Genomic DNA, 25,043 nt, shown 5'->3' with positions numbered 1-25,043 from the left:
ACCTTGAACAATTTATAAAAATTGCTCTTTGAAGCCTTTAAGTGTTCACATTGTCTGTATACATAAAGTCACTTATTGTTGATCTGGCCAATCTGCAACAGCACTCCAAAAACATTAAGGAGCAGGAATGCTAGGTCATGTAGGCTTCAGACAACATTTACTTCAGCCAAGTCAAGTCAATTTTAGTTATAAAGCCCATTATCACAAATCACAATTTGTCTCAGAGGGCTTTACAGTGTCAGACATCCTTCTGTCCTTGGACCCTCACATCAACTAAGGAAAAACTATGACGTGGGGGAAATGGTTGAAACCTCAGGAAGAACAACTGAGGGGGGATCCCTCTTCCAGGACAGACATATGCAATAGATGTTGTAAAAAACAATTACAGTAGAGAGAAAGAAGTGAAGAAGAGATGCACAGCAATGGTGGTAACTACACAACACAGTGGTAGACATAAATTTAACTGCAATCTATGATAGCATGTGATGTTACATGCAAATAACAGTATGACTTTACAGTATGTGATGCAGGTTGGAAAGCGAAGGATATATTCAAAGCTTTGATAGAAAATGGATCTTTAAGACAAAGGAACATTCTGGACAAGTTTTAAGAAACATTTGCCGTTTATTCAGAGTTTTGACCTTGTGTTCAATATGAGAATAGGTCCAGACGAGATCTGCCTTTGGAGGGTGGAGTCCAAGCTTCTTCGCTCTGAAACACAAGACAAGTATAGATCACCAACTGCTCACATTAAAAGTTTCACTCAAAAGTTTTAGTCCAAAACTTACCCCTTTTCAATCCTTTTATCCCTTGATGTCTGGAGTTACCAACGCCTGCAGGCTGCACACACTGGCCTCTGCAGGAACCGTCTGCTTGGCTGTTTGTGTCACATATCACTGCATCACAGTGGACATAAATCTGTGGAAAGACAGAGGGATTTATTACACAGGGCTACATGAAACTGCACCACATGCTGAGACCAACAGACGCCTCATTTGAATGTACGAGGGTTTTACCTCGTCTTTTAGAACTTCTTCCTCTTGAGTGAAGGTGAACATCTTCACAGAGAAACGTTTGATGTGGGATGGGACTGAAATCCTGGCATCGCTCACAACAGGATGGAAAATGGTCAAGTAGCTGTCCTCACTGTTCTCACAGCTAGTGAAAGAACAAAGCTTTATAGCTTTCAAACTTGTGAAACTGGGATTTTACTTTATGGAACATCAGTCTCAGTCTCCACAAAGTATATTCTGAGCAACCCACTCAAAACTGTTACATTCAAACAGGACAAAAAAAAAAAAAAACAAAAAACTAACGGAAGCAAAAAAAAATTGTGAAGAAACTGAAAGTGGTACTTCAGTTCTGTGTAAGATTATGCCATTTACCTGTCCACAATGATGTCCCAGCTGGGCAGAGACATCCTATCTTCATGCAGGGTGGCCCAGCAGTTCTCCACAATGAGCTCCAACTGTGGGTCAGTGGACTCCATCAGCTGCACCTCAAAATATAGAGGCTGCCTCAGATATTTCACTACTGGATAATCTTGTGCTTGGTAGAAGAGATCATATGATGAATCTGGAGGAGAACAGTTCCATTAATTAAAAAGAAAGCATGGAGAGACATTTAGTGCTTGGTAAGGGGAACGCTGCATTTTCAATCTTGACCTCAATCTCTCCATGTTTGGGTCCAAGGCCCTGTTTGCATGTGGTATTTATGCGTAATGAAATCTGAACACAAATGGTCAGCTGGAGACACATAATAGGCATAGGTGTGAACGGCGAAGCGTCTCGGCTGTCCACTTGTGTTCCTATCACCAAAAGCATGCCAGTACCAGGTCTAAACAGGCTCTAAGTGACTGAGAACAACAATTTAAAAAAAAAAAAAAAAAAAGTTCCAGTAGTGAGAGTGCTGCAGTGGTGAAACAGGCTGTCAATGCAACATACTGCATGTTTTTGCCACTGGCTGGCCCACATTAACATTTCTCAAAACCCTATGGAGAAATCAAGAGTGTCCTTTCCATAATGTAAGACAAACAATCAGCCTGTCAGTGAAAAAAGCAAGCAGTTTTGGTGAACATGAAGGGACAAAATTTCCTTTGTTATATTGCAGCTGGTATAGCCTCAATACTGGACCAGTTTGAAAAAAAAAAAAAAAAAAATGTTCTCATAGGTTATTTGAGACAGGAAAAAAATAAGTCAGGGTTGAAAAACACTGGAGTTCTGTTTTAGTACATTATGTATGGAAACAAAATAAGGGATTTAGCAGAATCTTGCCTTGGGCTAGCCTCATTTGGACAATTAGCTGCCCTGAGCCAATCTCTGCTGTGGGTTCAAAGCTTCTTTGTTTCGAGCTGAATGCAACAGTCTTAGTTTCATTCACCACATAGAAGCAGGAAACAGTTTGCCTAGAAGAGAAAAGAGGAGCTTTCATTGCAGGCATTAACCTTATGTCACTGATCACATGATACCATCAAGGGATTATTTAAATCTACCTGTACTCAGGATCGATTGGTGATGTGTAGGCTGCTCCTTTGTTGTTGTTGTAATACAGGCTAATCTCATTTTCATACAGCATGTAGTGGTCAAAGAACTACAAAAGAGAACAGATGTATCAAACAAAAGCACTCAATTTCTAGATTTAAGGTGACCTTAGACTCACTGTTCTAGTGGTCCCACAGGAGTCAGCACTGAAGGAGAAATAGGCAAACCGATCGTCGCTGAACACCGGTTTGCAGGACTGGTCCTTTAGAGTCAGCCAACTTGGCTCAAGATTGGGCACCGATTCCACCTTCAGGGCTAAAGCGGTTATTGTTCCGTTGGGGTAGCACTCTGAAGGTCAAAGAGACAATAGATAAAGAAAACTTTCAATAATCCAGGCAGAATAAATGCTAAATGCTTCATGTCTTACTCGTTGCTGTTAAGGGGAAATTGCAGGCCAGATACAGATCAGCAAGCATCCAGCTGTTGATGCGATCCAACAGATGCACGTCAAGTCTGGCTCTGACTGAATCTGTGGTAAGAAGCTGCAGAACAGGAGATGAAGTTATCCAGAGCAGAAGATTTATGATGAGAATATTTAGTTACCTGACATACCTCGAACACTGTGTCCTTGGCAGTGTACGGCACTATGAGGCTTAAGTGTGTGCTGTTCTCTTGGAAGTGGTATTCCTCCGCCATGTCCGGTGTCAGCTGTCGAGGTCCAACTATGGCATCAAAATTTGGGCCATGACTCCCAAATTTCACGCTGATGTAAAACTGGTTCTGGTCACAGGTGCCAGTGATGGTGGGGAGCACTAAAAGCAGAGAATGTAGTAACTGTTTAGGTGTTGCAGTTTTTCCACCCATATGTTTTGGGGGTTGTAGCTTGGTTTTATATCCAAAACCATACAATACATACAAAACCATGATTATCCAAGCAGGATTGATTTCAGCAAGAAAATGTATTATATATTTGACATTTAAAAGTATTTATATTTTGCACCCAAATTGTTATACTGTGAGAGGTGCAATAGGCAGCCTAATGTCTTACTGCAAAAGTTGAAGCAAAAAAAAAAAAAAAAAAAAAAAAGGGGGGTTTTGTACAAATAAAATCCGTTATGATGCAGTATGTCCCGATTGTGTGCATACTTCATGCAATATTACATACTTTGAGAGCAGCTGCAGTCCCTACAAAGTAAAAGTAGGTGATTTGGAATGCACCCATGATTTACAAATCTGGATCATTGTGATTGATATTAAAATCTTTTAACAGCTGTGCTTTGATGAGCTCACCAACATCCTGCAGAGATGCCTGCACATCCACTGGGTGTGCGAATGGAGTTTCTTCAGGCAGGATCACAAACCCAAAGATAAGAGGGAGGAAGTAGTGTGTAACCAAACGTTCAGGATTCTGCAGAAAAAAAAAATAAGAGCGTAGTCATGTCACTGAAAACACTTTAAAGCAGAACAAGCTGGTGCTGAGCGTTTTTCATCTGTGATTTTACACACGTGTGTCAGGACAACATCAGCATCAAAGGGCACTTGTAGTGAGAAACTCTTTGATCCATTGGGGAATCTGTGCTCCTGGACAGTGAAACCTCTGGCATTGCTCTCCTCAACAGTCAGAACCCCGGTGGAGAAGGTGATGTTCATCAGCTCCACATCATGAAGGAAAGTCCCCAAGTGAACGCTGAACACCCGGGCCTCTGGGACAGTGTCTGAAGAAGACAGAAAACAGGCTTAAACCTTTGCAGCTGTTCCAGGTTTCTTTAGTCTACCAGAAAACAGACTTACCGTCTTGGACATGAGGCGGTCGAGGCATTAGAGGGGTTGTAATAGGGAACAAAACCTTGTATCTGGTATCATCTTGGGTGTCATCTGCCCGCCACAGCACCTCCAACATGGGCTCCACGATGTAGATGATGTGGTACTGGTAATCTGGGGCATGGCTCTGCAATTATTCATGGCATTTTAATAAAACATGCAAATGGACTAGTGAGTCTTGCATGTCAAATCTAGAGACTTTCCCACCTTGTAGTAACCATCAGGCGAGCCCACTGGGATTTCAATCACGATGTGAAAATCTGTGGTGGACAGTGTGTACCCCCGTGCAGCCATCTGAGACTTATCCAGCCGCTGCCCATTGATGCCCATGTGCATTTCTAGGATTTTAAAGCTGCCATCGACCACAGGAGTCACACGGCGAGGTACATGCCAAGAGATGACGTCGTCGGTAAAGAGGACGCCACCTGTTAACGACAAAGCAACTGCTGAGTTTGGGAGCAGTAACGGCAAAATATTGGTCATTTCTGGATTTAAAATAGCAGGGAACCGATAGGCAGCCTTGAGACTTTGAAGTGGAACAGGGGCTCGACATATGCAGGGGACAGGTCATGCTAGTCCGTGTAAGTGATAAGTAAAATTTTAAAACCAATGTTTAACGGGAAGCTTATACAGGGAGGCAGGAATTGGGGTTATGCAGACTCAATATTGTTAAACTGTCTGCTGCATTTTGTACCATTTGAAGTCGAGCTATGGAAGACCAATACAAGTTAAGAGAGTTGCAACAGCCTCAGCAAGAAAAGGCTAAAGTATGCAGTTCCAAGTTTTGCTGATAGTATTTGTTTGACTTTTGCAGTGTTTCTAAATTGGAAGAAAGAGTTCTGGATGGGTTTTGTAATATGAGCTTTGTAGTTCAGATGTTGGTCAAACAAGACACGAAGATTTTGAGACAGTGATAATACTGCTAGTGATTGAGGTCCATTGTTTGCTCGAGACTCACCTGTGGGACAAGCTGCTGCCAAGTTCACCACACTTAGACCATGTGGTGCTTTGTAGTAAGTGCTCACCCTGAAAACCTCCATAGGTACTCCAGCCACCTAAAAGATGTCAAGTTCGAGTTCATTTATGAGACAAAAAAAAAAAAAAAAAAAAAACACTGGAGATGGGTGCATGCTACTTACATCCTCCGAGTAAGTCTCTGCTGTGTTGTACGGGCTTCGCATAACCAGACGAGTTGAAGTTGTCATGGCGCCATAGCCAGCTTGTTCAGCCTCCTTTAGCACCATTGACACTGGTTCAGGGGTGAAAAACGTCATCTTCCAGATACCGTGTGCTGCACCAGAGGGCTATGGAGAAGAGAAGGGGGGAAAAAAAATCTTAGTGCAGGATGAAATAAACTGTTAAAGGCGATGAAAAATGGAGCAGGATGAACTGAGTCAAACGATTTGTAGGCAACATACATCAGGAATGGTGTTGATCTGGGAGTTGTCCTTAACATCCTGAGTCTGCCCCTTAGCTTCAGCTTGTGCTTCAGGTTTAGCCATGTGATTTGACACCTAAAAACAGGAAAAATTTACGTATTTGTTACCACACATACATTTTAAAAAGGCAGAACCATCAATATAAAATGACCCACTTCCATGTAGTTCCTGTCGCAGAGAATCTCTCTGGAGGCCCACCGAGTGTAGCTGCAAGTCTGCTTCACATCATGAGTAACCATGTTGGATGGACTCTGGTCGTACATTCGGAGTTTCAAGCCAACGTTAAATGTTGTATCGTCCTACAAATTAAAGAACAAATGCATCAGGGCAGTAACTTTTGCCTCTATTTTAGGCATTAATGGGGTCAAAAATTTCAAGTAATTTTGTCTGGTTCCAGCTGCTTTACTATTCAAAGTTTCATCATGTTGAACATGAGCAAATTGACTTGATTTATCAAAGACATGGGAAGAAGGTAATGAGCAACAACAAAAAAAAAAAAAAAAAAAGACCCCAAAATTAGCAAGAATTTAGTAAAAGACAAAAAAAAAAAAAAGTATGTTTTCCTGTAGACAATCCCCTTGATTTTTTTTCCTTCGACATTTGTCGCTTAACTCGAAACAAAATTGTACTTTGTGTCCTAGAAGACTCATGCATACAGAAGGTGGGAGAAAAGCAGATAACAGCACAATGAAACACTGACTGATTTACACTTTCATGGAGGCACATAAAGGGAAATGCTGCCTGCCAGTTAAATCTCTCTTGAGGAAATATGTGGACCATACCAAGTGCTTTCTCGCTAGAGAATTACAATTAATGCCATGGCATGGTCCAGTTGTCTTTCTGTTCAGCTTGAAGCAGACTGCTACAGATCTGCTTAATGACCGTGGGTCAGACACTTGAGTCAAGTTTCTGAGTGGTGTATACGAAGAATATTGTCTGATTGGTAATATGTCAAACATTTTGTTTTTTGCCATCACAAAGAAAGTTTAGACGATCACAGGGTAGTTGAACAGTATGATCAGTCTTTTACAAATCAGAGTTTAGGTTCGAAGCCTCTTCAGTGTACCTCAGTCAAACACTGAATGTAATTGGGAATGATTAAATGTGTTGCATTGCATCTACTTTTCATAAAGTCTGATGTGAAATGTAGCAAGGTTTTGCATTTCAGTTAAAGTGTACACCTTGAGACACAGCACAAATTTAAGATTTTTTCTGAAAAAGTTAAATAAAATAAAGAAATGTTTGAGCTCAAACATACTTTGTTGTCCACATAACAGCCCATTAGAGACGTGTAGATTCTGGTGTTACCCCATGGGTCAGACTCCATGCTATATCCACACTGAGCAGCAAGGCTTGGTGTTAACACAATGTGTTGCGTGCCATCTGCAGAAAAAACAGCAAAAATGACAGGGATCAGCTCAGTGAGGAACCGATCTGCTCATTGTCAGCAGGTGTCATACTCACTGGTGGCCTCCACCTCGAGCTGGTTCCCCACTGCTAGAGCCTCGTCCAGCGAAATCCTCATGAGATTAGCCGCACAGTCTGACATTAGACCACTGCCTGTTAAAGAAAAAGCTCGTGAGGAAGAGTGTAAACTGGCTTAAAAGGTGAAAGTGTTTCCATGTGAGTGAAAGCTTACTTGACTGCAAATTAAGCTTCACATTTGGCCTTGCTTGACCCAAGAGGATTACTGCAGCCATCACGTTCCATATCAAACTTAAAACAAACAAAACACAGTTTAGAATCATGAAAGTAGGCAGCTGCAATTCTTTAAAAAAAAACATACATAAAAATGAACATACATGTTCTGTAGCATCTGCATGTTGCAGTCTTGACACAGCCAAACAAAAAAACTCCAGGAATCCGATCACTATCAGAGCTTGGCAGCGAAACCCCAGCACACCCAACTAACCACCTCTGAAGTGATGGGGCTGACTACTTTACTGAAGCCTCACCAGCAGTTTTATATTTCAGATAATGACGATGAGCAGGTGAGGGACATCAGTGATTCTCCACCCACCTCACACGTTGTGGGAGAGCTGAGGTGTGCCTGTTTGTTACAACAAAGACTGAATAAATACACATTAATCAGTAGTGTGTTAAAAAAATTTTATTGTTCAGTCATTACAAACATATATACATTTGTGTTTGGTAACCTAAATATATTTCTTTTAATTATTTAACTTGTGTCAAAAGAATCTAGGACGAATTTTCCTTAAAATCAACCTAATGACCAGAAAAAAAAAGTCCGGCAAATGCAGATATGTTACATTTGTACCTTATTATGTAGCTGGTATGCTGGAAATTTACATATCTATACCCAATTTAAGACATGAAACACATTTTTCTTTTGCAGCTGAGACACTCCTCATTACTGTATGCCAACACATGATTACAGTTTGTTTATAATAAACCTCCTCCCAGTGTCTTCAAGATGGTGCACTGACATTTACTATCGACAGTAAAACTCAAGCTCATCGTTCCACATGATGCGCCTGCCTGGGTCGATTAGTCTGCACCGTCCACTCGCAGACTTACACAATGATATACTTTCCTTTATGAGGCCATTACGTTTTTTTTCCAACAGGAATAGTCTCAGTTCAGTGCAGAAAAGGAATTATCAATGCTCCACTTAACAAAAATCCATATAAGCGTCGCGCCTGATCCATTGGGATGTCTACTTCCTTTCATTTGTTCAAACTGCAAATGTTTCTGAAGATATAGGTTGATTTTTAGTTGTGTCATTGGTTGCTTTATGCTGTTTGCATTTCACTTTTAGGTGTATCTTCATGCTGATATCTCTAAATAATCAAAGTATTGAGTGTCAGATTAAATAACCAAATTTGTTATATGAAAGGTGTACATAAATTGAAACTGACAACACATGGCAAAACATGCGTCAGATTTCAGCATATATTAAATATTTACTCTGTCAGTATCCCCTGTTAATCTTGTGCTGCTGGTCCAGAAGTGTCTGTTGCAGGCTCACTTTGGCATCTTCAAAATCTGGATTGAGCTTTAATGCTTGCTGGAAGTCACTCTTGGCATCGTCAAAAAAGCCTTTAAAATAACAAAAAAAAAGTAAATACATTATGACTTTATAATTTGTAAAACACTGCCAAACTGGCATGCTGAGAGTCAGCAGTTTTATTTTTTGGGCAGCATGAGCACAAGTGCTATCAGCGAATTCACAGCTCCATCTAGTGTCTTCAAGAAGAACACAGTAAAATGACTCCACACACATACAGTGCAGCATCAACCAACCTTATGTTGAGATCATGCCATAGGTTATGAACTTAGTAATAATTTTCAAACTCAATATATTCTCTGAACTATATCAAGTGACACCTCAATCACCAACAATCAGTGACATCAGAATGCATTTCGATGAAAATGCAGAAATATTGTCCAAAAAGGGCCAACAGGAAGCTTGTGGGAAAGGCATTCGTTGAAGAGACAGTTCAACTCACAATTAAAAAGTACATATTTTTCCTCTTACATGTAGTGTTATTTATCAATCTTGCACCACAAAAACATATTTGATAATCTAAACAGCAATGTCTCCTTTCAGAAATCATGACCTGCTTACTCAAGATAATCCGCAGCCCTCGTTGCAAGCAGTTTCATGTAGGAACTATTTTCTTTCTACAGAATGACACACACCAACTGTATCACAGCACAGAAGGGAAGCATATTTTTTATTTGTGGTGTGAACTGTTCCTTTGCTAAGCCAGTGCTGTATTTTTTCATTGACTGTTTCACTAATCTCAGTATCTAGTGTATCACAGGGAGGAGTTTGTCTACTAGAAAAGCTCTATAGAAACCTAATTCTGACCTTTCAGAGAGTGATAATGTGCTGTAACCTGAGTTCACTGTTCTTCTTTCAGATACCAAGTACAGACAGGCTGCTTTTTTTCTCCATTGCTATCATATTATTAAATCCTCATTTTTGATTAACTTAAACATCAAACATCCGATGCTTATATATATAAATATATATATATATATATATATATATATATATATATATATAAATATATATATGTGTGTGTAAAGCAAAAGAAAAGATGTAAAGCACCAGAATGAACAGACTGATAGAATGACTTACTGAACTTGACCAAATGACCTATGTCACATATAACTACATTTATACAGGAAGTAGTCCATTCTGATAGATATAGACTTTTCATTCATACATTTATTTTTCAATTTAATTACTGCAAATGGTTACTTGTAACTACTTATTCCCTGGCATGGTCATTGACTGGTATGGATTTGTTATTTGTAATAGCATCAAACAACTGTAGTTTAGTTTTCTATGAAGTCTTCCTTGAATATATACATATACTTATTCATTCATTTATGTATTTAATTCAATTGGACTTTTTTTAAATAATGAAACACAAAGGGCAAAAATTTGAATCTCATAATTTTGACACTTATTTTGAAGCAGAGCGGAAGTCAGTCATTTAGCTATGGCAGGCTTGAAGATGATCGAGCTGTCTACTATGTCACTGGGTACTTTTGGTTAAATAAATATGCACATTTTTAAAAAATTGTGTCTTTGTATCTTTACCTAGTCTGTAGTGGATGAGTCCTCTGTTGTAGAAAGGTGTTTCAAACCGGCTGTCAGTCTGTATAGCGGAGGTGTAGTCCTCCACCGCTTCATGAAAATCCACCCGCAGGTACTTTATCTGTCCGCGGTTGTTATAAGCAGTGGCCAAACTACTAGCTTCACATTCCCTGAGAAAATACGACACCGTTAAAGACCGCCTCTATACTAATTCATGCAATTAAATGACAGCAAAGAGAGAGAGAAACATGATTAAGGTTAGCTAACTGTTAGCAAAACCCGGGTCACAATCTGACAGGTAACAGAAAACTGTGTAACACCAGTTCGACTTCAGTTTCTGACCGTTAGCTCGTTTAACGTCTCCAAAAAGGAACAAACGGTACCTGGACTGTAAGCAGGAAGAGATAAACTTTGTGTACAGATCTTCTGCCTGTTTGAAGTTGTGCTTTTTAAACTCAGAGTGAGCATATTCAAGTATTTGGGAATTATCTTCCTCCATGAGCTGTACAGGTTTGTCGGTCGTGTTTTCACAACTGCGGATGTGATGTCACACGCAAGAACATCCAATCACGTTTTAGTGCGTCTATAGTGGGCGTGGCTTAGCATCAACCGACAGTCGAAAATAGAGGTAAATATATAATTTATCACTTTGATTTTACTTACATATATTATTGTCCCTTGAATTTTTAAAAAGGAAATTACCATTACATTTAATTAGCTATTTTTTTGATGTGTATGTATATTGTTTAGTCTTCTCTCTGCATTTTGTTCTGTGTATTTCTTGTTTTTTTTTTATTGTATTATTGTTCACTGACTGGTAACTTTTCTGCTCAGTAGGCCCCTTGTTCTTATTTATCTTTTGCTGTATTTTTCTGTATATTTTTCCTGACATTTTACCATATTGATTTTATGTTTTATTTGAAAAATAACTACTTTTACTATTATAGGCTAAATTATATCTATACGCTAATATTATTTTTTAAATAATGATACAGATGCCCCTTTCTCTGCAGTGTCTGTGCAATTTGTGACATAGATTAATTTTCTCCTTTACATTTTCTGTTACATTTATGGCAAAATTTTCAGTACAATACTCTTTTATTAACATGCTGCACTTCCTGTGCACATTTATTTTTTTCTTTCTTTTTAATATGTGTGCATTTTATTGAATTATGTATATATAGATATACTATTTTTTTTGTTTATTTTTACAATTTATAGTGAGCATCTTTGACACAAACATTTCCTCTGAGACTAATAAAGTACAACAGTATATTTTCTTATATCAATTCTGCTTTCATATGTTTTCATGCAAGATGGAAAAAGTTTGTTGAGCTATTCTACAAGTAAAAAGGTGGATGAACTATTATCCTCATGTCCCACAATATTATTTCCTGTTATAATACCTGAAATAACGTGGTGAAATTCAGACCATACTGAACCATAAAATCAGAAATCAGTTCAACACAGAGGATAACTGATTTGTGGTGTCAGCAGGTGGCAGACTTGACTCAGATCTCATAGAAACAAGCCAGTGAAGTGATCAGTGCAGGTGCTGTAGGTGCAATAAAAACAAGTTTAAATTCTATACAGTATAAGCATGACATTTTAACATAAAATTCAGCCTGCGGCCTACTTTTCTGGGTAAATATCATCCTGATAATGTAAGAAGGGGCTGTTTTTCATCTTCAAAGAAAAGGAGTGTGACCCCCACAGACTCAAACAGCTGTCACACCGATCTCAGGACAGTGTGGACACTCGCTGCAGTAAATACAGAACAAGGGGCCAACCCATAAGCAAACTGGTGAGAAATTCCCAGTGATCTCCCTGGTGAAGAAGTCAACAGTCCTGGTGAAAAATGACACCTTAAGGAAGCAGAGGTCACTCAGTAACCGTGCACTTCCCTGTTGCAGCTCATTTATCTCCAGACTGTGTGGACGAGCTGAAACAGATCAAACGGAGATCAGCTTGACCCAGAGGAAGAGTATGTTGGCTGTTGACACTGCTGAGAAAATGGCAATAACATGCACAAGTGTAGGTTAAACTATAGACTATTACATCACATGAATTAAGGGGATTTCTGCATCCCAAAATCATCAAATAAGGAAACACAAGGAAGTGTATACCTCAGAATTCATTCAATAACAAGACTGTAGTGCTTTTTGTGCTTTGGGGAGACACTCCAGGTGAATTAGGTGAAACTTTTAACTAACAGATATCCCCATGATACTTCCAAAGGTCATTACTTACATTAAGACAATTCGTGTTTGCATTGCAAGTTTACTGAAATGTTATGTTTAGATAGACATTATAAAATTAAATGTGTGCTTTTTACATGCATTTACAGAATCGTCTTTTTCCACTAGACTGAAAGAAGATGTGGTATGGAAGCAAAATAGCCCACAATATCAAAATTCAGTTCAGTAATCTGGTTCCACTGAGTTTGTCTATATAGGTCACATTTGTTTATGTGAAGGCACTTAAAACTCCTGGAAGCTATAGAAAGTCTTAAAAGGTTTATATTGGTGGAGACAACCTGGACACCTGAAGCAAAGACTGGTATGTTCAACAGCCCTTCATGTTGCGCCCTAAATGTTGCTGTTTGCTGAGAGACTTAACACAAAGTATCAAAGTCTACAGAACCAGGACGCACATTAATCACTCATCTTTATCCTTTTCACTGACAGACGAACAGCAGCAGCGCACATCACTCTTATCACTGTTGTGCAGTGATGACACACAAAAAACAAGTATATTAGTGTGCAATTCCTCAATATTAACATAGTTTTCAACAAGCCTACATAAGTCAACAGTATTAAAGAATTCCTGAAATTTAAAGAAAATTATGGTTTTTGGGCTTTTTTTTCCAGATTTTCAGGGGCCCCATCTGGCCCCCCTTATGAAATTTTTCTTGGGGCGCCACTACAGCAGGAACACACACCGAACTTTATGTGTCTCTTCCCCTTCTCAGAGGTGTGTTAGTCCCATTCATCTTCTTTCCCTAAACACCAGTGGGCTCACCTCCCCGACCGCCCATGTGTGTGGTTACCATGAAAGCCAGCGAAATAGCGAACAAACATAAAGCATCTGTCCGGTTAAAGGAAGGAGGGAGAGGATCCGAGCCAGACTAGAGGTAAACGTTGGCATGTTGACTCTCTGCCTCACACAGACAGAGCAGACAGAGGAGCTCTGTTGTCAGCACTGTTTCAGGCAAATAAGCGACTCATTCCAGGGGTTACATGATGACCCCGCTCTGTTGTTCTTGGCACTGCTGAAGGTGTAAAAAAAGACATGATGGTTACAACAGAGCACACAAACAGATGACTGTGAAAGAAAGTTTTTAAAATAATTACCCCCTAATTTATCAAATCAGGTTAGTCATATTAACAGCTCTGCTAAGTTGTGGGTACATTTCAGGCTTCAATGTGGCTTGTTTTGTTTGTTTATTGACTGAATGTGCGTTTCTGAGTAAAAAGGGTTTGGAGTTAGGAAATGATTTTCCCCTGACCTCAGCTATCAGGGTGCACCGACTGTGTCTGTGAAGCCAGAGTAAATTATAACACATTGTTATTAGAAATGTCGGAGCTCCACCATCATCCCTACCTTTCCATATTGACACAGAGATACATACATGACATTGAAATATACAGTTATATAAGAGAGACAGATACAATTCCTCCTTTGTATCAACAGAAACACATTTTGGGATGATATGTTGATGCTGCCAAATACCTTATACAGTAGTATAGACTGAAGGATTGAGGTTTCATACAATGTGGGATTTATGACTATGTTTTGGATTTGTTTTGTTTTTTTTTAAGGAAATTTATGAATAAAATTTGACTTGAATGATTATGATCAAGTCTGAATAATGCTTTTGTCCTCAGAAGAAAATGCATGTTTAAAATGCTTCTTAATAAGGAAGATTTACCATTTAAAAACATAAGAAGTAAAGTTTAAATGAGCTGTATGCAACATTCAGATTCAACATTTATAAATATGCTATTTATCATTCAGAGTTTGAGCTGGATTGTCTGCACACAGCTCTCAACAACGCTAAAAACTAAACTACTATAAAGAGAACTAGATACAGCATTGAGGGTGGGGCCCCGTTCATTGAGAGTAGATCGGTGGTGCATGGAGCCAAAAAAGCTTGATATCCTTGGAATTAAGTTGCCTTAATCTTCAGCATCACAGGGCCCATACACCAAGAGCACTAGAGACTTACAGCGAACAAACTGTCAACTTCCAATTTTGTGCTGCCCTAACTTGAATGGGGATAAAAGTGATTAAATGTTATAGTTTTCAAATATTTTGAACCCAATGGATCTAATTCCGATAGTGAAACAAATAATTTTGCAGGGGTTGTGACGCTTAAAAAATATATATCCACTGACTTACAGACGTCTTTTTCCCAACATATGACTATGGGATAAGTCTTTCTGGGCCCCACAGCATCATATAACCGATCCACACATCGTTATTCTACATTTGACCAATATGTCAAATTGGCCTCAAAGCCGAGCACTGTTCCTGAGGGGTTGGTGCTAACAGTGCTAACGGCAACAGTGCTGACAGAGCTAGCAGTGTTAACCTTGGAGGAAACCAATGGGTGAGCGTTCAGCTTCCACAACACTGCTGCTCAGCAACACTGGGTCGAAATGATGTTATCAGCAGTAACCACTGTATAAGCACAGTGCAGGAAACATCCACTACCACATACATGCAGCCGGACCGTCTACCACAACAAAGAACAGAGAAGCTCGGATTACAACACACACAGGAGCATGACTTCATTCTCTGCTCAGTATGTCATTACTCCATTATTCATACAGGTCCAGGACACATGCTGCATCTTTTACCTCTTGAAATATGCAATTTCAGGTGCTGGATGTTCTCTCAACTTTAAAGGGCACGGAGAGAGGCAGGGGATAAGTGACCAAATCATAGCTAATTTACCAGAAATCCTGAGTGTGGTACTGATCTTCTTTCAGGCTTTGTTTTTGTAAAGTGTGTATTAGACCCAAAATGTTGTCCAGAAGCTGCTGATTGTGATTGGTTGTTCCTCATCACATGACATGCAGTGTTTGTTTCAGGGCACAATGGCTGCACCCTGAAAAATTGGTGCTTTTGGAATACATGTGTGCTAGGACTGTGATGATCTAACTTTTTAGCACACCTTCCATATATCTATACTGACAACAATGGAATTTAGGGTGCAAAAACATGCATGTGTATGGACCCTTCCAAAGCAATTGTTTCCTTTTATAATAATGTTCTGAATATTGCATACAGCTCCTTTAAATGACAATCATTCAAACTTTCATGAGCCACATTTTTTTTACTATTTATGGTCGGCACTATCTTAATGTATCCACATTCTATCATGACCTCCCTGTATAGTAGTTTTCAGTGGCCCCTTTACAACCCTGAATTCAGATTAATAATATTGTCATCAGCAATACCGCATACTTAACTCAAAAAAGACAACAGTTAGCACAACATCTTCTGTTGTGGTTATTTTTATTGACCAACTTGTATGTTTGGTTACATTAATAATTATTAGCAAACATTATGCTTAATCTCATAACATCATTTATCATCCACAACACATGAAAAGACCTGTAACAATAAATCTTTCAAAAGTAAAACTGTAGTAACAGAGAGGTCAAAAAAGAAATATGCAACATTCTACTGGTTGAACGCTTCAGAAGATCAAGTCATTTTACTATTAAAATTGGTTACTAAGTAAATACAGTTTTATATTTTCATAAAAAGTACTATATACAATATGCAACTTTGTACAAACAGGACACAAAACACATAATACAGTACAGGAAAAACAACGAAAATACAGTTGGTTATTATAAGTCACACTTTGTTTAATTTTTGAGAAAACAGTGTAAGTAGCTTTAACTGCAGTTTCAAAATGTTGCGTTTAATGCCCATATTCAGCTGTAGATAATGTTACTCAACAGTCCACTACAGTCTGTAATGTGAGGGACATTAGTTTATAAATCACAGCTTTACTCCATCTGTAGTTGAAGTCCATACTGACGTTCTGGGAGGGTGGATGACAAGAAGCACATGTCCATGTCCAGGAGGTAAACCGGTGGGCTGTCTCTGCAGAAAGCAAATAAACAAAAGGTCAAACTGTGTGTGTGGGTGGCTTTTACAACAAATCAACCCCAGGAAAAAAAGCTGTCAACACCTACCACTGAGTCTAACTTCAAGCACGGCCCACCATGTTCTCCAGACTCTCGATTCTCCCGGACACATCGGCCAGTGAGATCAGTCAAGGAAACTCGTTTGCAGGCAAAATAAATGATGAAAACATACACGAGACACTGTTATATTACATTACAATAACAAAGCCAGCAGGTTGAAATAATCACCTTTCACCTCAGAGAAATGTGCTGCAGAGAGTGTTTATAATAAAATGTCTTCCATCTGAAACAACAGGAAGGATATGCTTGGCTGTGAGCTGCTGGATGGCAGCTTGTGTCTGCTTCTGGAAGGCCAGTCTGGCTTCACATTTACAGGGATCCTCCACCACCACTGCCTTCACCTCTGCGCCAGGAGAAAGCAAATTTCAGCACTCGTGTCACAGAACATGTAGAAAGTGGAAAAGCACACACAGTACCACTCACTTTCTGTTTGAAAAACAAACCAAAGCTCGAAAGCACACTTTCTACAGTTTTCAAAAATAATTTACCATTGCCATTTTTCCACAACAATAAAGCAACTACAGTGAATCAATTCTATAATATTACCCAGTAATTGTCCAACAAATGCAACAGTCAACAGTGAATTATCATGCACCAGTTGGTTGCGATGTTGTGAAGATCTGCTTAGAAGCCAAAAACATTTTGCACAATGCTTTAAAAGCTTTTAGCAGCATTAACCCTTTGAAACCTGGAGCACCTTTTTGTGCTGCTTTCAGATGCCTTTCACTAGTATTTAACCTTTAAACCCTGAGAAAATTGTTGCAATGTCTTTCAAAAACATTCGAAAAAAGGCAATGAGCAAATATATTAATGGTCAGAATTATTCATATACAATTATGTTACAGAATTATTATCTTATTTTTGTTTTGCTCATTTTTGGGTCATTTCTTTTTTCATTGCTCATTGCCTTCTTCCAATGTTTTTGAAAGAAATCAAGCCAGTTTGCTCAGGTTTCAAAGGGTTAATATCACAGCAAAAAGTCAAATTTGCTACAGGAATCCACACAGTATGTTCTTACGTTTCAGGGAACATGTTTTCTTGTCCGCATTCAAGATATAACCATTCCGGCACTGGCAGTAATACGAGGCATTGCTGTTGACACATATGTGCTCGCAGTCATGTCCCATGGCACAGGGGTCCAGACCTGGAATAAGCCGGGATTAAGGGATGGCGCTATCAAAATGGCAGCATTGGTACAGTTTTATGAGCAAACAATGAACTATAGGTAGATAGCTTGTGAAAGGTAAGGTAGTTGCAAAAATCCACTAAAGCAGTTAAGGGTAATCAGTATATATTTTTTGGTATATTATTTGCTTGTACAAAAGAAAAAAAATTGCAAGCTTGTCTTGTGTGTTTGTACTTGACCACGTCACTTGCGATGAAAACTCTGTTCATACACCTTCACCACATCTCAGCCAAGGTCATTTGCGAACTGCTTAGGTTCACTGTGTGTTGGACAACACAGGTAAAATCACAGAACCTTGAAGTACAACTGTAATGACAGTTACATGGACAAATGACTTCATAAGCACCAGGGGGACAAGAAAAACATTAGAAAGAAACATGAACAAAGGTCAACTTTACAGCAGAACCTCATTTGCCCAAATCTTTAAAATCTTGTACAAGTCATAAGAAGAAAATGTTGCATTATATGTTTCTGCTTTCCACAGATATGCTACATACTTATCATATCAACATTTCTAAAGTGGCATAGTTCTGACAACATTTATATGAGCTGAGTATTTAATCAAGAAGAAGAGGGGAGTGATGGATAGCGTGATACCTAGGTAACACAGCGGCCAAGCAGCAGACCACTGTACAAGACCATGATGTAACATGTGGTAGTTATGATGACAACACTGGCAGATTTCCAGTGGTGGTTGTGGCAACCTTGCAAGCAATACCATCTGGAGCAATTTTTAGATTCTCCGTCTTGTCTGATCTTAGCTGTAAAAAGTTGTTGGACATCAGATTCTTCATGGCAACCAAACAGTTGTGCAAAACCAAGGGTGTGTGTGTTATCAGGCTTAAAGGGGACATACACATGAATGTTATCCTCATAACAGTGAAAGGATATACCTCTGAATTAGCTAAAAATGTGTCCAAGTGAAAGCACATTTAAAGCAAACAATACAGGACCTAAAAAGGAGCCCTGAGGTACACCACGGGCAACGATGTAACATTTCCAGTGGAGGCTATGGTAATAACAACCAGGTCTTTTTAAGGCAACACTGGCACATCATTAGTGGTGGTTGAGTCAACATCAACCGGGCATTTTTAAGAAGCCCTTGGCATGTTTTCCAGTAGTGGTTGTGGTGACAACAAACAGGTATTTTCTCAGACACCATAGGCACATCTCCAGCTGTGTTTTTTGCTAAAACAACCACATATTTTAAGCCAAAACATGATATTTTCCTAACCATAACCAAGTGATTTTGTTTCTACACCTAACCAAACAGTAACACCAGCATTGTCGAAGCAAATTTCTAAATTGAAACATAAGGTTTCAAGATATTAGCTCCAGATCAAAAATACAAATGTAATATCTGTGGTTTGCAGAAACACACAATGCCAAAATGTATCCTGGCATTTGTGTTGCTTGTACAATAGTGAATTAGAATCTAGTATTTTAAATAAGTTATTTCACCAGCAACACAAAATGATTTTGGACAACTGCATATTCCATGTCGGTGGTTATAAAACAGAACGAAGAAAAACCCTATAAAGAATAAGCTCCATGCACACGTCTATATTTAAGTGCATTCCAATATTGAATAGGATGTCTTAATTTTCAGATTGGTTTAAAAAAAAAAGGTGAGGTTCTACTGTGTATTTAAATCATTTCAAATAAAAGGGGATACCTTCAAAGCAATCGCTATATTGATGCTTTGAATTGCAAAACAATTTACTAATAATCATCATATATAATTTTCTGCTTTGAAAAAAAGAAGCTGAAAGTTTAGGGCTACTCAGCCCTAATACTTTGCATGAGTTTGACTTTGCGACTACAAGCAGGTTCTAGGTCCAACATCTGCAGTCCATGTGGGGGTTAAGAACATCTGGTGTTTTTCCTCAAGATTTCAGAGTTTATAATTCATGAATAACACTGTAAATGATCCACAATCTGCAACAACCCCCCTGTAGACTGAAGGTGCCCCTTACTGAGGAACTAGAACCAGGGTTAATGGTGGGAAAAAGGTTGTGCAGGTCTCTTGTCCTACCGCACAGGGTCTCCCTGAACTTAGAGGTGAGCTTCTCGATAACGCCGTAGGTTTCCACATAGAAGACGTGGTCTTCCAGAGGGATGCTGGCCATTAGCTTCAAGGAGCGCATGTCGGCACGGTCCACCCCGACAGCGTAGATCTCAATGCCTGAGGCCCGGGCAGCAGCCGACACCTCTTCCACTTGGTCTTGTGGTCTCCCGTCTGTTACAATGATGGCCACTTTGGAGATATTCCTTGAGCGAGGCCGGGCTCCAGACTGCTCTGTGAAGGCTTCGTTCACTGCCGTCTTGATGGCGAGGCCAGTCATGGTGCCGGTTGCCAAGGGCTCGATGCGGGAAATGGCTTTCTTCATGTCAGGTTTGTTGAAGTGGTTTTTGAGCAGGAACTCGATTTTGACCGTGCTGGCGTAGTTGACCACAGCTACTCTGGTGGCTTCCGAGCCGACGTCCAACGTGTCGACCATGTCAGCCAGGAATATCTTCACCTTTTCAAACTCACCGGGACGCACGCTGCGAGAGCTGTCAATGATAAAGACCAGGTCCAGGGGACGGCTCCTGCACTGAGAGTCTGTCTCTGGTGAGCAACCAAACCATGGCGGGATTAAGTACAAAACCCAGCTCATTATTCAGACAAACATTCAAGCTTGTTGGTTAAGCTGTCACAAAATACAGGACACTCTCAGATGCACAACACATGTTCCAACAAAGGGAGCTGTTGTGCATCACTGCAGTGGTGAAACGAAAGCTTGTGTTTCTGGTGAAATGATATCGTATGTCATACTACATACTATCATTTCAGTGTTTCAACAGGCCATCAGAGACTTATCATCGGACACATCCTTTTATCTCATTTCCCTGAAAGAAGAGGATGTTTGACGCCCACACATAAACATCACACCTAAAGAAGGAGACAGTGTTAGGAGCCCTGCCTGTAAAATCACTTACACATATACTAAACTACATTTCTGCAATCTAGTGTCAAATTCTCTCTACTTTTTAAAAGAAAAAAATACTGTTTTTATTTCATCTTACTTTACCATATCTTACATTTCCAAATGCACATTTCAAAGTGGCCTGTTTTTTCAGCTTTACATTATCTTAATCAGTCCACATCTAATGAATTCAAATAGTATGATTAATGACGCGAACAGAATGGCAGTTCACTGTGTTTAGAGGAATCCCCTTTTTTGTCTCCTGCCACTAAAATACCCTAAAATATTAAATTCTACAAGTTTTATATAAAATGGCATCTGCTTTAAAGGAATAGTTCAACATTTTAGGAAATATGCTTATTTGTTTTCTTGTATTCAAAGACTGATACTACTCTCTCGTCTGTAGAACAAATATGAAGCTACAGCCAGCAGATGGTTAGCTTAGCACAAAGACTGGAGACGCACATCAATAATTCATAACAATCAAGGATGACACAAACAAATGAAATGACTTTAGAGTCAAAAGAGAGATTAAGCTTCTCTATTTAAAACAATTACAGTTCTCATGAAACATTTTGTGATTGTGATGCTTGAAGCCCTGATATAAAAGCAGAGTTTCCACGCGAAGTTTATACAGATGAAATGTTGATTAGTGAGCTTTAGGAGTCCTGCATCAGGTCAAGTACCGACTGTACAAACTGCAAATTAGGTGATTCCCGGGTTGCATTTTGTCATAATTTCATTTTGATGGTGTTCTGCGTATAACAAAGAACATGTGGGTTGGATCTTAGGTTTTGGATAATAAAAATATTTAAATAAAATAAAACTAATAACAATTTAAATTAACGTTTCAATGTTTTAATCTTCTGATGTTGTGCCTCGGCTCTGTCGTCAGCTTGAATATGAGAGCCACTTCAATTAGGTGTGTTGACAGGAACATTAACTGAGATCTGCTGCTAAATATTATCAGAATGAGCAAAGAAGTTGTTAAAATGTATTTCCTGAATAACCTTCCTTTAAAAATATATTATCTATAGTTTCACATGTATAAATTGTCCAAAAATGATCAATCAGCGCTTGATTATTGTAAGATTTCTGGTTTTAGGTTGAGCAGATCTTGTGGTGACGGGTCGGTTCGGGTGCGGTCATATGTGCAGGTTGCAGGGCAGGAGTAGTATTGCATCTTAAAGTTCTGGTTCAGGAGTAGGTGTTGAACATCAGACCAATGCAGAATTGGCAGGTGGATTTTGTCATCTCTGGACAGAGCCACGCTATGTGTTTCAAGCCGTTTCCAGTCTTTACTCTAAGCTAAACTAACTTGCTGCTGGCTGTAGCTTTATATTAAACAGACACATATAAGAGTGGTATCGACCCTCTCATCTCACTCTCAGCAAGAAAGAGAATATTTCACAAAATGTCGATTGATTCCTTTAAATAAAATGACATCTGATTGAACTGTTGTTCCTACTTTTTCTTAAACAAACAGATCTGACCTGGAAAACATTGAGGACTTTGGTTGGAAAGCAAACCTAACTGGTAAAATTCTACCTGTCTCCACAGGACGTACGGTGGTGATGAAGCCGCTTTGGGTACTGACCGGTAGCGTCACAGGAGTGGTGGTCTCCACTGGCGGCACAGTGGTCACCACCACTGGCAGGATGGTTGTCAGCAGTGCAGCTGTAGTTGCTGGCAGAGTTGGCTGCACTGTTGGCTGCACTGTTGGCTCTGGTGGAGTCGGAGGGCCAGTGGGGAGGTGTAGCACAGGTGCTGTGGGCACTGCTGGGTCTGACTTTGTGGGACAGGGACCCTTCAGTTTGTAAGGGAACGGGCCTTTGAGCCTTTGATGGGGATGGTGAGCTACAGGTGGAGACAGACCTTTGTATATGTGGTGCATTGGTGGCCCTTTGAATCTGTGGTGATAGGGCGGCACGGGGAGTGAGGGCCTGTGGTAAGTCACCGGAGGAGAGAGAGGAAAAGGTTGATACACTACCGGTGGAGGGATCCTTGGTGGCTGGTAGTGGTAGTGATACCCTCCTCTATACGTGTAATCACTTCTGTGAACTACAGCGCCACCAGAAAGGAAAAGTGATAGAGATCATTAGTACGTTGAAAGTACAGGAAAGTTGTGTCAGTTGACATTGTAAAGAAAGTACAACAACAGACAGACAAATTATTAGTTGAAGCACGAGTGTAAGTTCAGCCACTTGGGTTGTTTGCAACAAGCTGGGATAATAATACATAAAGCTTGTGAAACACCCAATTCAGAATTTCACATTTCATGCATGTTGTGTTTGAGACAAGTGTAAAATCTTGTTGTTGTATGCCTGTTAAGATAACATTTTTGAAAAATGAAATATCAATTCTTCGTCTGCCAAATCTAGACCATAATATTTAAATTACAAAAAATACTGTTTTTAAATGTAATCTGCAAGAATTATTGACTTACATGACAAAACAATTTGCATTTTTATGTACACAAATTCAAACTAGTTACAAAAGATTCAAAACCTCTAATGTGAATAGAAAGCAGCTGTGTAATGTAATTTGTGCATTTATTCAAGTACTATACTTATAGAGCAGTATATTATATATAGTTAAGGTACTTAATTTACAACTTCCACTTTATGCAGCTTCACTATATTTGAGAGGGAGATATTGCACTTTTTACTCCACTGCATTTATCTGACCAATAATGATTTTGACCAACTGCTACATTGAAACACTGCTTATAATTACTGATAAACACAACACTGATAGGGGGTATTTTTCTGCATAAATAAGTACTTTTTACTTACTTATGGTACTTTTGAGAGTACAATTTTGAATGCAGGACTTTTACGTGAAAGTGTGTTTAAAGGTAAGAATAAGTATTCAGAAAAGTAGCAAGTAAAGTAGCAGTCCAACAATGTAAAAATACTCCATTGTGTGTTAATACTGAATTTAAAATTTTACTTAAAAGTATAGACATATTATCAACGAAATGTACTTAGAGTATCAAAGTATAAATACTCATTGTAAGGAAAAAGGGTCACTGTGAGTTATTCGTTATTATGTATGACATTGTTAGATTGCTTAATAATATGGATAAATGTGTAAGTTGTATTTTTCTGTTGTAGCTGGTTGAAGTAGAGTTATTTTAACTACTTTGTATATTGTTTAGTAATTCAGTCCTGTGGTTCTCAACCTAGGGGTGAGGGCCCTGCAAAGATGAATCTTGGAGGATGCAAGATTATAAAAAGGAAAGGAAATTTAAACAAAAAAAAAAAAAAAACTTATGCAATGCAATCATACTTTGGATTTTTCTCAGCTATTTGATATAATATTATTATTATTATTATTATTACTACTACTACTATTATATTTCAGTTAAAATTTGAGGTTTACCTCTTACGGTCTAGAATATGAGTTTAACTGAAACCACCTTAAATGTTAAATATAATGTCTAATGTCTGTAACTGCTAACAACTAACAGACGCCCTTGTCATCAAAGTTAGAAGGAATCCTAAGTAATGCCTTTTTTTAATAAGGGGTCATTTTTTTAGCAGTGCAAACTTTTAGCAGTTTTTAAATTTAAAACATTATTTTGAAATCAGTTAATTTGTAATCAGAGCTGTCAAAAAAACTAGTTTAGTAAAAAGTACAATATCTCATACTGAAAAATAGTCAAATATAAAGTAATATACAAAACGTTACCCCAAAACTGCACTTAAAACTATGTTAAAAATAGTTTTATGTATTGTAGGCTAACTAAAGAGCATACTCCGCACCACAGATGTTATTGCTTTTCATACTTGGGGTTTTAAGTATTTTTGAAACACGTTTCAATCAAACTTACTTGCTGGATTGAGGGTCCTGAACGGTGGTCGGCCATTGTTCCTGGTTTGTGCGAAGCTCTGTGCGGCTGTGAGCTGAGGGTCCCCCGCACTGAGGTGGTATGTGGCCAGGACATCAGACAGCAGCAGTGAGGCGCAGGACAGGAGGCTCCAGAGGACTGACTTCATCTTCATCTGCACACACAGTCCTCCAGTGGACTGTCTCTCTGTCTCTGAGGGTCCTGCTCAGCTCAGCGGGGGTTTGACTGACCGCCTCCTAATATGAGGAGCTTCAGTCCAATGCGTCAAACCAGCTGCCCAATCCAGAGGTGGGACATGACCTCCAGGCCGCCGTAAAGATGGTATGGAGGACAGTATAGAAGACGACCCAAATATCCGGTCTAATGTGCACGATGTGGAGGACAATTTTAAGTCCCAGTTATATCAACAGATATTTAACCACTTCCAATTCAGTGTGCTTCAGGGCCCTTTAGCCCCCAAAATGTACCACTCATACTGCCAAAAATGTCACTAAA

At 39.2% G+C, this 25,043-nt stretch overlaps 3 protein-coding genes across 3 annotated transcripts; all 3 read right to left on the bottom strand.

Annotated features, from left to right (window-relative positions):
• Nucleotides 1–604: 604 nt before the first annotated feature.
• zpax1 (zona pellucida protein AX 1) lies at nucleotides 605–7,697 on the bottom strand. The gene is made up of 21 exons (XM_042503847.2): nucleotides 7,543–7,697; nucleotides 7,380–7,456; nucleotides 7,205–7,300; nucleotides 6,999–7,123; nucleotides 5,896–6,039; nucleotides 5,720–5,815; nucleotides 5,441–5,605; nucleotides 5,260–5,356; nucleotides 4,509–4,726; nucleotides 4,272–4,428; nucleotides 3,987–4,195; nucleotides 3,771–3,888; nucleotides 3,093–3,292; nucleotides 2,908–3,022; nucleotides 2,659–2,828; nucleotides 2,492–2,589; nucleotides 2,274–2,404; nucleotides 1,386–1,575; nucleotides 1,017–1,158; nucleotides 789–918; nucleotides 605–711 (listed from the first exon to the last, which is right to left on the bottom strand). Exons 1-21 carry the CDS (start codon nucleotides 7,560–7,562, stop codon nucleotides 629–631), a joined length of 2,781 nt encoding a protein of 926 aa, XP_042359781.2. The 5' UTR covers nucleotides 7,563–7,697; the 3' UTR covers nucleotides 605–628.
• Nucleotides 7,698–7,835: 138 nt separating this feature from the next.
• ttc32 (tetratricopeptide repeat domain 32) lies at nucleotides 7,836–10,859 on the bottom strand. Its single transcript, XM_042503781.2, has 3 exons — nucleotides 10,697–10,859; nucleotides 10,317–10,483; nucleotides 7,836–8,800 (listed from the first exon to the last, which is right to left on the bottom strand). Exons 1-3 carry the CDS (start codon nucleotides 10,810–10,812, stop codon nucleotides 8,673–8,675), a joined length of 411 nt encoding a protein of 136 aa, XP_042359715.2. The 5' UTR covers nucleotides 10,813–10,859; the 3' UTR covers nucleotides 7,836–8,672.
• Nucleotides 10,860–15,841: 4,982 nt separating this feature from the next.
• On the bottom strand, nucleotides 15,842–24,738 carry LOC121955844 (uncharacterized). The gene is made up of 7 exons (XM_088089468.1): nucleotides 24,531–24,738; nucleotides 22,244–22,756; nucleotides 19,762–20,337; nucleotides 17,559–17,684; nucleotides 16,786–16,883; nucleotides 16,529–16,599; nucleotides 15,842–16,436 (listed from the first exon to the last, which is right to left on the bottom strand). The coding sequence occupies exons 1-6, from the start codon at nucleotides 24,700–24,702 to the stop codon at nucleotides 16,543–16,545; spliced, it is 1,542 nt and encodes a 513-aa protein (XP_087945594.1). The 5' UTR covers nucleotides 24,703–24,738; the 3' UTR covers nucleotides 15,842–16,436; nucleotides 16,529–16,542.
• Nucleotides 24,739–25,043: the final 305 nt, after the last annotated feature.

The sequence above is a fragment of the Plectropomus leopardus genome, chromosome 16 (genome assembly GCF_026936395.1).
Source record: "Plectropomus leopardus strain MGB_pleo_1.0 chromosome 16, ASM2693639v1, whole genome shotgun sequence".
Lineage (NCBI taxonomy): Eukaryota > Metazoa > Chordata > Actinopteri > Perciformes > Serranidae > Plectropomus > Plectropomus leopardus.
The sequence above is the reverse complement of the archived record's forward strand: the minus strand, read 5'-3'. Positions and strand labels throughout refer to the sequence as shown.

What these genes read in the sequence shown, in the direction of transcription:
- LOC121955844 (XM_088089468.1), bottom strand. Translation starts at nt 24,702, where the DNA reads ATGAAGATGAAGTCAGTCCTCTGGAGCCTCCTGTCCTGCGCCTCACTG. An exon ending in CGTACGTCCTGTGGAGACAG is followed by an intron (nt 20,338 to 22,243) that starts GTAGAATTTTAC and finishes GTTGCTCACCAG; the next exon opens with AGACAGACTCTCAGTGCAGG. An exon ending in GAAAACATGTTCCCTGAAAC is followed by an intron (nt 16,884 to 17,558) that starts GTAAGAACATAC and finishes CTCCTGGCGCAG; the next exon opens with AGGTGAAGGCAGTGGTGGTG.
- zpax1 (XM_042503847.2), bottom strand. Translation starts at nt 7,562, where the DNA reads ATGCAGATGCTACAGAACAT. An exon ending in GCTCGAGGTGGAGGCCACCA is followed by an intron (nt 7,124 to 7,204) that starts GTGAGTATGACA and finishes TTTTTTCTGCAG; the next exon opens with ATGGCACGCAACACATTGTG. An exon ending in AGATCAACACCATTCCTGAT is followed by an intron (nt 5,606 to 5,719) that starts GTATGTTGCCTA and finishes TCTTCTCCATAG; the next exon opens with CCCTCTGGTGCAGCACACGG.
- ttc32 (XM_042503781.2), bottom strand. Translation starts at nt 10,812, where the DNA reads ATGGAGGAAGATAATTCCCAAATACTTGAATATGCTCACTCTGAGTTT. An exon ending in TCTTCCTGCTTACAGTCCAG is followed by an intron (nt 10,484 to 10,696) that starts GTACCGTTTGTT and finishes GTATTTTCTCAG; the next exon opens with GGAATGTGAAGCTAGTAGTT. An exon ending in ACTCATCCACTACAGACTAG is followed by an intron (nt 8,801 to 10,316) that starts GTAAAGATACAA and finishes GTTATTTTAAAG; the next exon opens with GCTTTTTTGACGATGCCAAG.